Source organism: Scyliorhinus torazame, chromosome 15 (genome assembly GCF_047496885.1).
Source record: "Scyliorhinus torazame isolate Kashiwa2021f chromosome 15, sScyTor2.1, whole genome shotgun sequence".
Taxonomy (NCBI): domain Eukaryota; kingdom Metazoa; phylum Chordata; class Chondrichthyes; order Carcharhiniformes; family Scyliorhinidae; genus Scyliorhinus; species Scyliorhinus torazame.
Window position 1 is genome coordinate 164297100 of NC_092721.1, and position 13495 is coordinate 164310594.

Consider the following 13495-nt stretch of genomic DNA (forward strand, 5'->3'; position numbering starts at 1 on the left):
AAGATCATATTAATTGTAGATGTTCCAGTTCTGGAACCTGTTGTGAAATTGTTTGATTCTTATTTCCTAAATTGTGCTCTGTCTACCCAAATCCATGTTGTTGATGTTTAATAAAAAGAGCAATGGTCTTAATATTGATCCCGGGGGAATATTACCAAGGGGAAAAAAACATTCGTTGGGGTGGTATACAGACCACCAAACTGCAGTGGTAATGTTGGGAATAGCATTAGACAGGAAATTAGAGATGCATGTGATAAAGGAACATCTGTGATTATTTTTATCTTTTTCTATATAAATTTAGAGTACCCAATTCATTTTTCCAATTAAGGGACAATTTAGCGTGGCCAATCCACCTACCCGGCACATTTTTGGGTTGTGGGGGCGAAACACGGGGAGAATGTGCAAACTCCACACGGACAGTGACCCAGAGCAGGGATCGAACCTGGGACCTCGGCACAGTGAGGTTGAAGTGCTAACCACTGCACCACCGTGCTGCCCCAACATCTGTGATTATGGGTGACTTTAATCTGCATATAGATTGGGTGAGACAAATTAGTCACAATAGAGGGGGAATTTCAGGAGTGCATACAAGATGGTTTTCTGGGCCAGTATGTTGAGGAACCAACAAAGAAACAGGCCATCTTGGACTGGGCATTGTGCAATAAGAAAAGTGAGATATAGCTCTTGGGGTTGAAGGGATATGGGGGTGAGGGGGTGGAGAGCAGGGTACTGAACTTGATCAGCATCTCTGACCTTTTTTGCATCTGCTACTCTCTTTGCCCTACCAGTGACCGTTGTGTCTATTTATGGCGCACGTTCGTGAATTACTTGCTCACCTTTCCTCCTTTGAGACTCTTCTTAACTTGCCTCTTTGACCAATCTTATAGCTCACCTCTACTGATGCCACTTTTTTTGATTGACCACACTCCTTGTGACCTTTTCTTAAATTCATTAAAAGAGTTATATAAATGCAAGTTATTGTATATGTGGTGATGACTGAACGAACAATCATAATAATTTAATTTGGCTTGCCCATAGGCCCTAAAAACAGGCATTAGTTCAGGTCTTGCAATTTGTAGTAAAATGAGCAATGAGAAGGGTGCACCCTATAAATGCATGTATTAACCACTGGCGAGACTTGTATGATTGTAGATCTTTCTCTCAAACTTTGCCATTACAATCTACGATTCTACAATGGATAATGTGTAATTTTTTGATGTCCTCTAAATTGTACATTTGGCTGATTACAATTTAAAAAAGCAAAAACTCTTATTGTCACGAAGCAGTTAAAAAGAGTAACAATGTTTGAAAGTATTGCTTTTTTGACTGCAGATCTGATGTTACAGGTTCAATTACGACGGCGGATGGTTCGGCACTCGTAAAGCTGGGGAATACGACTGTTGTTTGTGGCATTAAAGTGGTAAGATATAAGTGTTCAGCTTTTAGTTTTTAATCTTGTATTGCTTAACATTCTGAGTCGAAGAGAATTGCCTGAATGTTTATACAGTAAGTATGTTGATTAGCTGTTAATGATCGAGTATTACATACCCTTTAATCTTATCAAATTGTGATTTGTTCCGATGAAAGGAATTCTATAAATAACACTAAAAATGCAATGTTATTTGTTTTTTAAATTCAAATTGCTTGATGCATCAGCTTTTCTTTTATGCAGATAGAAATATATTTTGTATAAAAATATTTAAATTACTTTTTACCTTTCAGGAATTTGCAACACCAACAGTGGATGCAGCAAATAAAGGATTCATAGGTGAGCTACTGGTAAAAGAAGAACTCACAATTCTAGTGGTGTTGTTGAGCTATTACTTTATTCAAAACAATGTTAATTTCCTATTGTGAAATTGTTACGGTTTTTCTTAATTTCATGGAATGTGGATGTCATTGGCAAGGAAAGCATTTATTGCTCCGCCCTGATTGCCTTGAAATTGCCTGAGCATAGCCTGCCATGTAAGTCATATGAAGTTTACTTGGTACTTACCAGCCCAAGCCTAAAGGTTGTCCAGATCTTGCCGCATGTGGGCACATGGTGCTTCGTTACCTCAGGAGTTGCAAATGGTACTGAACACTGCAATCATCCGCAATTCCGTCCTGATGATGGATGCAGGTCATGATGAAGCAGCTGAAAATGGTTCAGCCCAGGACACTATCTTGAGGAACTCTTGTGGCAATGTTCTGTAGTTGAGATAATTGCCTTCCAACAACCACAACCAGCTTTCTTTGTGCTAAATATGACTCCAACAAGTGGAGAGTTTTCCCACAATTCCCAGTAACTTAAATTTTACTAGGACCCTTTGATGTTGCACTCATGACAATTTCTATCTTGATGTCGAGGGGAGTCACTCTTACCGCTGGAATTGAGCTCTTTGTCCATGTTTGGACCTAGTCTGTAAGGTGGTCCTGAAGGAATCCAAATGAGCATTGGTGAGTTTGATCCTGTTGGCATTTTCGATAAAACCTTCCATTACTTTGCTTTTGATTGGGTGTAGACTGATAGAACAGAAATTGGCCAGATTGGATTTGTCAGTATTGTAGCTGCACTGAAACAGATTAGCGAGGAGTGCAGTTAGTTCCAGACCATAAGTCTTCGGTGCCATAGCTGGGCTGTTGTTAGTGTCCATAGCCTTTGTTGTGTATTATGTGCTTAGCTATTTCTTGATATCATTTGTAGTGAATCTAATTGGCTGAAGACTGACTTGTGCGATGCTGGGGACTCGAGCCCGAGATTGATCATCCAATTGGCACTTCTGGCTGAAGGCGGTTGCAGGTGTTTTAACTGTTTGGAGACTAAACCCGGTGGTTGTGGTTCTTGGAGGTCAGTCATCTGAGTTCCAGGACAGCACAGCAGGATTTCCTCCGGGTAATGCCCTCGGGTAAAACATCTTCAGCTGCTTCACTGATGACCTTCCCTCCAAAGTTCGCTGACGATTGCATAATGTTCAATACCATTTGCAACTCCTCAGATACTGAGGCAGTCAGTGTTCCTATGCAGTAAGACCTGGACAAGATTCAGACTTGGGATGGTAAGTGCAAGCAACATTCACACCACACAAGTGTTAGGCAATGACCATCTCCAATAAGAGATGATCTTCCCATGCCATTCAGTGGCATTATCATCAAATCCTGCATTTTCAATATTTTTGGGGTTGCTATTGAACAGAAATTGAACTGGATCAGCCATATAAGTACTGTGGCTACAAGAGCTGGGCAGAAACTGAGGCAAGTAACTCCTCTCCTGACTTCCCAAAGCCACCTCTACAAGGCACAAGTCAAGAGTGTGATGGATTACTATCCATTTGCCTGGATGAGTGCAGCCCACTACTCCTGACTCAAAATCCTGAAATTCCCTGCCCGGCAGTACTATGGGTGTACTTGCACCAGGGAAGGCAGTGACTTAGTGATAATGTCACTAGACTGGTAATCCAGAGGCTGAGGATAATACAAACATGTGAATTAGAAGCAGGGGTAGGCGATTCGGTCCCTTGAGCCTGCTCCACCATTCAATGAGTTTATGGTCTCAGTGCCACCTTCCTGTTTACCAGTCATATCCTTTGATTTCCTTGTTAGTCAAGAATCTATGTGCCTCTGCCTAAAATATATTCTGTAATCCTGCCTCTAATGTTCTCTGGGGTAGAGTTCTGCAGACTCGCAGCCCTCTGAGAGAAAATATTTTCCCTCCTCTGTCTTAAATGAGAGCTTTTTAAACTGCCCCTAATTCTAGACTCCCCCACACGAGGAAACATCACTCTGACAAGTCCCCCCAGGATCTTTTATGTTTCAAAATGCCCTGGCCACACTGGTCAAGCCCAACCATGGCAGCTGGTGGAATTTAAATTCAATTAATAAATCCGCACTATAAATCTAGTCTCCGTAATGGTGCCATTAAACTTATAATTGATTGTTGTAAAAACCCATCTGGTTTACTAATGCCCTTTAGGGAAGGAAATCTGCCGTCCTTACCCGGCCTAGTCTACATGTGACTCCAGACCGACAGCAGTGTGGTTGATTCTTAACTGCCCTCTGAAATGACCTACTAATTCACTTGGTTCATGGGCAATTAAGGGTAGGCAACAAATGTTGGCCTTATCAGTGACCCCCACATCCCATGTAAGAATAAAGAAAGACGAATGGACTGCTATGGTTCAAGAAGATGGCTCACCACCACCTTCTCCAGCGCGATTGTTGGCTTTGCCAGCGTTGCCCACGTCCCGTGAAAATTTTTGAAATACAGCCTTGTCTTTTGTACTTGCATGCTGAGTACAAAAATAGGGGAGGCAGCGGCATAGTGGTATTGTCAGTGGACCCGTCATCCAGAGAGCCAGAATCATGCCCTGGGACCTGGGTTCCAATCCCGCCATGGCAGATGGTGACATTTGAAGTCAACGAAAAACAATCTGGAATTAAAAGTCTAAAGATGACGATTAAACCATTGTCTATTATTGGGCTGCATGTTAGCATAGTGGTTAGCACAGTTGCTTCACAGTTCCAGGGTCCCAGGTTCGATTCTTGCTGGGTCACTGTCTGTGCGGAGTCTGCGTGGGTTTCCTCCAGGTGCTCCGGTTTCCTCCCACAGTCCAAAGATGTGCGGGTTAGGCGGATTGGCAATGCTAAATTGCCCTTAGTGTCCAAAAACTGTTAAGTGGGGGTTACGGGGATAGGGTAGATACATGGGCTGCAGTAGGGTGCTCTTCGTAAGGGCCGGTGCAGACTCGACGGGACGAATGGCCTACTTCTGCACTGTAGATTCTATGAGTGTAAACCTTTGTATCTACCCAGGTTTTGTGTTCCTTTTGACCCCTGAATTAAAGCAGAATAAATTAGTGACTTACTCAAAGGCACCAATGTTTTGAGCTGTTAGGTGAATCAATCCCATTTGATCAAATTTAGCACAGCTTTAGTGCCAGATATCTTAATAGAGGGAGCTCTCAAGTGTGAACACAGGATTTTGTCTTCACAAGGACTGTGGTGGTAATTCCTAGCAATAGTATAATTGCGTATGCATCTACAACAGTTAGATTGGGGAGAACGAGGTGAAGTAAAATACTAAAAGGGTAGTAGACAGGTTAGATGTTTTCCCTGGTTGGAGTGTCTAGAACCAGGGGGCACAATTTCAAAATAGGAGGACTGAGATGAGGGGAATTATTTTACGCTGAGCCTGTGAATCTTAGGAATTCTCTACCCCAGAGGCATGTGGAAACTCAGTCACTGAGTATGTTTAAAGCAGAGATTGACAGATTTTGAAATAGCTGTGGCAAAGGGATATGGGGATCGTGTGGGGGTGGTGGAGGCATTGAAGTGGATGATCAGCCATGATCTTCTTGATTAGTGGAGCAGGCTCGATGGGCTTAATAACTATTCCTACTATATTCCTAATGAAGACGAAATTTGATAGGGTCGATACAGAAAAACTATTTGCTTTGATTGCGCATCCAGAGCAAAGTTGCATAATCTGTAAAATTCAATAGTGATTCTTTTTTTACACACAGACAGTCATCGAGATCTCAAATTCTCTTCTATAAAGGTGTGGTTTCTGGCTCAGGTGAAATTTATTCGCTAAAGGTATCAAAGGATCTGCAGTAGGGTGGATAAATAGAGTTGAAGCCTGGTCTCAATTCAGTGCTGGAAAAGGCTTGAGGAGTGAATACTCCAATCCTGTTTCAATGTTCCGATGCAAGTTCACTCTGAACTTAATAGGCTGTGTTAATAGGCAGGCAGCACGGTAGCACTGTGGCTTCACAGCTCCAGGGTCCCAGGTTCGATTCCTGGCTGGGTCACAGTCTGTGCGGAGTCAGCACGTTCTCACCGTGTCTGCGTGGGTTTCCTCCGGGTGCTCCGGTTTCCTCCCACAAGTCCCGAAAGACATGCTGTTAGGTAATTTGGACATTCTGAATTCTCCCTCTGTGTACCCAAACAGATGCCGGAATGTGGCGACTAGGGGCTTTTCACAGTAACTTCATTGCAATGTAAGCCTACTTGTGACAATAAAGATTATTATTATTATTGTGAAATGATTCATACCAGTTATTCAATTTAAAACCTCACTGATTTGACTCAAACCCAAATGCTATCTTGTTCTTTGGTGCATTGGCTTGGTAATTTGACACATGCTAGATTTAAAAATAAAGTCCAAAGGAGCTGCAGGTCATTTGGTGTAATGTTAACACATTGTGTTCATAGTAGGAAGTGGTATCCTTTCATTTCCAGATGTGTAGTTGGTAAATTATTTGGTAAATCATTAAATCACAGTGAACTATATTTTTCAGCACATAATATGTGCTTTCAATTTTCATTCTCTGCGAAAAAAAGGTTGTGGATTCAAGCTATATTCCAGAATTTGAGTACATAGACGAGGCAGCAGCATCTATGTAGTATTGAGGGAGTGCTGCGATGTCAGAGGTATGACTTGCAGATAAAATGTTAAATCAAGTCATTGTCTACCTGTTCAGATGTACATAAAAGGCCATGGCACTATTTGAAGAACAGCAGGGAGTTCCCTGGTTGTTCATGATTTATCCCTCAACCAACTACCACCACCAGATTCCTATAGGCAAGACATGGCTGTGCACTTTTGACTATGGTATTTGTCTACATAAGAACACTAAGATAAATGGAAAGAAACACTTATTTAATTGCAATTTTGCTCTTTGCTCCCCCAAAGGTGGCAAATAATGATAGACGGCATGGCGGCACAGTGGTTAGCACTGCTGCTTCACAGCGTCAGGGACCTGGGTTCAATTCCGGCCTCGGGTGACTATCTGTGTAGAGTTTGCACGTTCTCCCTCTGTCTGCGTGAGTTTCCTCCCAAGTGCTCTGGTTTCCTCCCACAGTCCAAAGATGTGTAGGTTAGGTGGATTGGCCATGCTAAATTGCCCCTTACTGTTCAAAGATGTGCATGTTAGATGGGGTTGCGGAGTTAGGACGGGGGAGTTGGCCTGGCAAGGTGCTCTTTCGGAGGGTCTTTGCAGACTCAATGGTCCAAAGGGCCTCCTTCCGCACTGTAGGAATTCTATATTCTATGTTCTAATTTTTGCAATCAGCAGCATTGCAGGTATGGACAGTCGCTCTCTTCATTTATTTAAACATAGAAAATGTAAAGTGCCATGAACATGGTAAAACTAAAATGGGCCAACCAATGTTTTATTTATTACAGTGCCAAATGTAGATTTACCACCATTATGTTCATCAAGGTTTCGACCTGGCCCTCCGGGGGAACAAGCACAAGCAGCAAGTCAGTTCATTTTTGACATCATAGAAAAGTAAGAATCTCATTTTCATCAGTAACTTTACAGAATTTAATTGCATATTTAATGTTTTTCATTGTACAGCAGTATGACAAATTTAAAATCTGTGGAGCAATTCAACTTTTTCTCAAAAATCCAGTTCACAGATCATCAAGATGGAGGATCTATGCATTGAAAAAGGGAAGGTAAGTAAAAATCAATAGCAGACTTTGCTCTTAGCATTTTTGAATTCAAGTATCAAATACAATTTTGAATTATGTAAAGACTTCATTAAATGTTCTAATATTTGAATTTATGTGTTTAGGTTATTCAAAACCCATTTAAGCCTGACAAGTTTTCTTTTTCTGGAATAATTGTTTTAAAAGGGTTGATGACTGGCAGGGAGCATTTTTAAACATCTTAGCAAAGCAAGCAGGAGTCAGGAAGATATTTGGGCAGCACGGGAGCACAGTGGTTAGCACAATTGCTTCACAGCTCCAGGGTCACTGCCTGTGTGGAATCTGCACGTGCTCTCCGTGTGTGCGTGGCTTTCCTCCGGGTGCTCTGGTTTCCTCCCACAGTCCAAAGATATGCAGGTTCGGTGAATTGGCCATCTAAATTGCCCTTAGTGTTGGGTGGGGTCACTGGGTTATGGGGATAGGGTGGAGGTGTGGGCTTGGATAGGGGCTCTTTCCAAGAGCCGGTGCAGACTCGATGGCCGATGGTCTCCTATGATGATGATCTCGCAATGTTTTTTTAGTTTGGGAAAATTGACGTTGGATGATTTGATTTTGGGTCATGAACATAGAACATTACAGCGCAGTACAGGCCCTTCGGCCCTCGATGTTGCGCCGACCTGTGAAACCACTCTAAAGCCCATCTACACTATTCCCTTATCGTCCATATGTTGCAGGCAGGGCATTCCACGCCCTTACTACTCTGAGTAAAGAACCTACCTCTGCCATCTGTCTTATATCTATCACCCCTCAATTTAAAGCTATGTCCCCTCGTGCTAGATATCACCATCCGAGGAAAAAGGCTCTCACTGTCCACCCTATCCAATCCTCTGATCATCTTGTATGCCTCAATTAAGTCACCTCTTAACCTTCTCTCTAACGAAAACAGCCTCAAGTCCCTCAGCCTTTCCTCATAAGAACTTCCCTCCATACCAGGCAACATTCTGGTAAATCTCCTCTGCACCCTTTCCAATGCTTCCACATCCTTCCTATAATGCGGCGACCAGAATTGCACGCAATACTCCAAATGCGGCCGCACCAGAGTTTTGTACAGCTGCAACATGACCACATGGCTCCGAAACTCAATCCCTCTACCAAGAAAAGCTAACACACCGTACGCCTTCTTAACAACCCTCTCAACTTGAGTGGCAACTTTCAGGGATCTATGTACATGGACACCGAGATCTCTCTGCTCATCCACACTGCCAAGAATCGTACCATTAGCCCAGTACTCTGTCTTCCTGTTATTCCTTCCAAAATGAATCACCTCACACTTTTCTGCATTAAACTCCATTTGCCACCTCTCAGCCCAGCACTGCAGCTTATCTATGTCCCTCTGTAACTTTTAACATCCTTCCGCACTGTCCACAACTCCACCGACTTTAGTGTCATCTGCAAATTTACTCACCCATCCTTCTACACCCTCCTCCAGGTCATTTATAAAAATGACAAACAGCAGTGGCCTCAAAACCGATCCTTGTGGTACACCACTAGTAACTGAACTCCAGTCTGAACACTTCCCATCAACCACCACCCTTTGTCTTCTTCCAGCTAGCCAATTTCTGATCCAAACTGCTAAATCTCCCCGAATCCCATGCTTCCATATTTTCTGCAGTAGCCTATCGTGGGGAACCTTATCAAACGCTTTACTGAAATCCAAATACACCACATCAACTGCTTTACCCTCATCCACCTGTTTGGTCACCTTCTCAAAGAACTCAATAAGGTTTGTGAGGCACGACCTACCCTTCACGAAACCGTGTTGACTATGTCTAATCAAATTATTCCTTTCCAGATGATTATACACCCTATCTCTTATAAACCTTTCCAAGATTTTGCCCACAACAGAAGTAAGGCTCACTGGTCTATAGTTACCGGGGTTGTCTCTACTCCCCTTCTTGAACAAGGGGACAACATTTGCTATCCTCCAGTCTTCTGGCACTATTCCTGTTGACAAAGATGACTTAAAGATCAAAGCCAAAGGCTCAGCAATCTCCTCCCTAGCTTCCCAGAGAATCCTAGGATAAATCCCATCCGGCCCAGGGGACTTATCTATTTTCACCCTTTCCAGAATTGTTAACACCTCCTCCTTATGAACCTCAAGCCCTTCTAGTCTAGTAGCCTGAATCTCAGTATTCTCCTCGACTACATTGTCTTTTTCCTGTGTGAATACTGACGAAAAATATTCATTTAGCACCTCTCCTATCTCCTCGGACTCCAAGCACAACTTCCCACTACTGTCCTAGACTGGCCCTACTCTTACCCTAGTCAATCTTTTATTCCTGACCTATCTATAGAAAGCTTTAGGGTTATCCTTGATCCTACCTGCCAAAGACTTCTCATGTCCCCTCCTGGCTCTTCTTAGCTCTCTCTTTAGGTCCTTCCTACCTAACTTGTAACTCTCGAGCGCCCTTACTGAACCTTCATGTCTCATCTTTACCTAAGCCTCCTTCTTCCTCTTGACAAGTGTTTCGACTGCCTTAGTAAACCACGGTTCTCTTGCTCAATCACTTCCTCCCTGCCTGACAGGTACATACTTATCAAGGACACGCAGTAGCTGTTCCTTGAACAAGCTCCACATTTCCATTGTGCCCATCCCCTGCAGTTTTCCTCTCCATCTGATGCATCCTAAGTCTTGCCTCATCGCATCATAATTGCCTTTCCCCCAGATATAACTCTTGCCCTGCGCTATATACCTATCCGTTTCCATCACTAAAGTAAACGTAATCGAATTGTGGTCACTATCACCAAAGTGCTCACCTACCTCCAAATCTAACACCTGTCCTGGTTCATTACCCAGTACCAAATCCAATACGGCCTCGCCTCTCGTTGGCCTATCTACATACTGTGTCAGGAAACCCTCCTGCACACATTGGACAAAAGCGAACCCATCTAAAGTACTCGAACTGTAGCGTTTCCAGTCAATATTTGGAAAGTTAAAGTCCCCCATAACAACTACCCTGTTGCTTTCACTCCTATCCAGAATCACCTTTGCAATCCTTTCCTCTACATCTCTGGAACATTTCGGTGGCCTATAGAAAACCCCTAACAGGGTGACCTCTCCTTTCCTGTTTCTAACCTCAGCCCATACTACCTCAATCGACGCGTCCTCATCAAACATCCTTTCTGCCACCGTAATACTGTCCTTGACTAACAATGCCACCCCTCCCCCTCTTTTACCACCTTCCCTGAGCTTACTGTAATATCTAAACCCCGGCACCTGCAACAACCATTCCTGTCCCTGCTCTATCCATGTCTCCGAAATGGTCACAACATCGAAGTCCCAGGTACCAACCCATGCCGCAAGTTCACCCACCTTATTCCGGATGCTCCTGGCATTGAAGAAGACACACTTTAAACCACCTTCCTGCCTGCCGGTACACTCCTGCAACTTTAAAACCTTGCTCATGACCTCACTACTCTCAACCTCCTGTATACTGGAGCTACAATTCAGGTTCCCAAGCCCCTGCTGAACTAGTTTAAACCCTCCCGAAGAGCATTAGCAAATTTCTCCCCAGGATATTGGTACCCCTCTGGTCCAGGTGTAGACCATCCCGTTTGTAGAGGTCCCACCGACCCCAGAATGAGCCCCAATTATCCAGAAATCTGAAACCCTCCCTCCTGCACCATCCCTGTAGCCACGCGTTCAACTCCTCTCTTTCCCTATTCCTCGTCTCGCTATCACGTGGCACGGGTAACAACCCAGAGATAATAACTCTGTTTGTCCTAGATCTAAGTTTCCACCCTAGCTCCCTGAATTCATGCCTTACATCCCTATCCCTTTTCCTATCTATGTCGTTGGTACCTATGTGGACCACGACTTGGGGCTGCTCCCCCTCCCCCTTAAGGATCCCGAAAACACGATCCGAGACATCACACACCCTGGCACCTGGGAGGCAACACACCAACAGCGAGTCTCTCTCATTCCCACAGAATTTCCTATCTGTCCCCTAACTATGGAGTCCCCAATGACTAATGCTCTACTCCTCTCTTCCCTTCCCTTCTGAGCAACAGGGACAGTCTCTGTGCCAGAGACCTGCACCCCATGGCTTACCCCTGGTAAGTCTCCCCCCCCCCAACAGTATCCAAAGCGGTATACTTGTTACTCAGGGAACGACCACAGGGGATCCCTGTACTGACTGCTTCTCCCAGCCCCTCTCACCGTCAACCATCTATCTTTATTCTTCGGAGTAACTACATCCCTGAAGCTTCTATCTATGACCACCTCTGCCTCCCGAATGATCCGAAGTTCATCCAGCTCCAGCTCCAGTTCCCTAACGTGGTTTCTGAGGAGCTGGAGATGGGTGCACTTCCCACAGATGAAATCAGCAGGGACACTGTTGGCGTCCCTCACCTCAAACATTCTGCAGGAGGAACATTGCACTACCTTCCCTGCCAACCCCTCTAGATAAAAAAAAAAGAAAGCGCTTACCTGTTATTCACTCCCCTTCTCAGCAAGCACTCACTCAGCAACCTCTGCGCCCTGCATGATAACACCTGAGGGAAAATAAAATAAAAACTACTTATCAGTCACCAGCGAATCCCTTACCTGCAGGCTGTGGCATCACGGTTCAACTTCTTTCTACTTCTATCTGACCTCGAGCCTTCCCCTTGATCTTTACAGTGGTTGTTTTTTTTTGGTTAGAGGAGGGGATAGGGAGGGAAACACTGAAGAAGTGTTTCGGGTTTAAGTGTCACTTGACAACAGCTCCTCAACAAACCACCTTCAAGTTAGGGTGACCACAACTGAGGTATGCAAATTTCCCTTGCAACAGCCAATCAGCATCTCCGCTCTACTGCCCTCTGCTGGATTCTTGTCTTCACTCGAACAGCTAGGGTCTCTAGCTCAGGTACACCTTCAAGTTAGGGTGACCACAACGGAGGTAACCAAATTTCCCTTGCAACAGCGAATCAGCAGCTCCGCTCTACTGCCCACTGCTGGATTGATTTGCCTGATCTCTTCCAGAAATGCACAGGGGGTAAATGGGAAATTGGCAGCTTGTAGGTGTGCTGGGCATCTTCTGAAACCGAGATCGGGGTACCCTCCATTTTCAGATCAGGGTTGCAATGTCACTTGTAGAACCCAATTGAAATTGGTGGTCACTGGGTGAATGTTGTACCGCAAAAAAATTATCAAGTTGTCCTGGGTCTTCGGTGCACTACTTGTCAGTCCTTAAAGAGATCGCCGCAGACTGTCCACAAAATGGTAGGAAAACCTATGGGTCCAGCAGTGTCCCTGGATCTATAAAGTTCAGTCGATTTCTGCCGACCTAGGCTTGCCCACTCCAGTTCAATCTCCCCAGAACCTCCATCTGGGCCAGCTCTGTGTCAAAGCCAGTTGGAATTTGTACGGCCTGGTTGTTGTACACTGGGAGGCCTAATTGGCATCAGCAGCTCGCTGGTTTAATGCAGATGAGGTCCAAAGCTTGATTTTAAACTGGGGCGTTTCACCGTGCTTGTTTAGAGCATAAGCCAGTGTTATTTGTTTTTTTTATCTTCTCTTTTGAGATAGATGGACAGCTTGAAAATCCTGACAGGAAAGAACATTACTGTTTGTATTTACAGTTATTCATAAAGGATCAGATTAGTTTGGGGGATTAAAAAAATTATTTTGTCTGCAAGATAAGTTAGATAAATTACTTTCCATTACAATTAAAACTGTTATTGCATTGTTGGATTACTTGCATGTTGTTTTCCTTAATAAATTTGCTTTGCATTTTCAACTTTGAAAGCATTGCAACATAATCCAATTATTGACTGAAATGGGATCTTATGGAGCTATGAAATAATTTTTTAAAATGTATTCAAGTAATGTGGGTGTCATTAGCAAGGCCACCATTTATTGTCCATCCCTAAATGCCCTCAAGATGGTGATAGTGAGCCATATGAACTGCAGTCATGTGAAGTATGTGCTCCCACAATGTTGTCAGGTAAGGAATTTCCAGGATTAAATTGAATGATGATGAAGAACCAGTGTTATATTTCCAAGTTGGGATGATATGTGATTTGGAGGTGGTCGCAAGT

At 43.9% G+C, this 13495-nt stretch overlaps 1 protein-coding gene across 1 annotated transcript in view; it reads left to right on the forward strand.

The window, feature by feature from the left end:
- The window catches only part of exosc8 (exosome component 8), a 34459-nt gene that overhangs the window by 6482 nt on the left and 14482 nt on the right, over nt 1-13495 (forward strand). Inside the window, exons 4-7 of the mRNA XM_072477053.1 lie at nt 1347-1420; nt 1723-1768; nt 7166-7271; nt 7396-7441. Of these exons, the coding sequence (XP_072333154.1) occupies nt 1347-1420; nt 1723-1768; nt 7166-7271; nt 7396-7441 (272 nt within the window). The remainder of the gene's footprint in view (nt 1-1346; nt 1421-1722; nt 1769-7165; nt 7272-7395; nt 7442-13495) is intronic.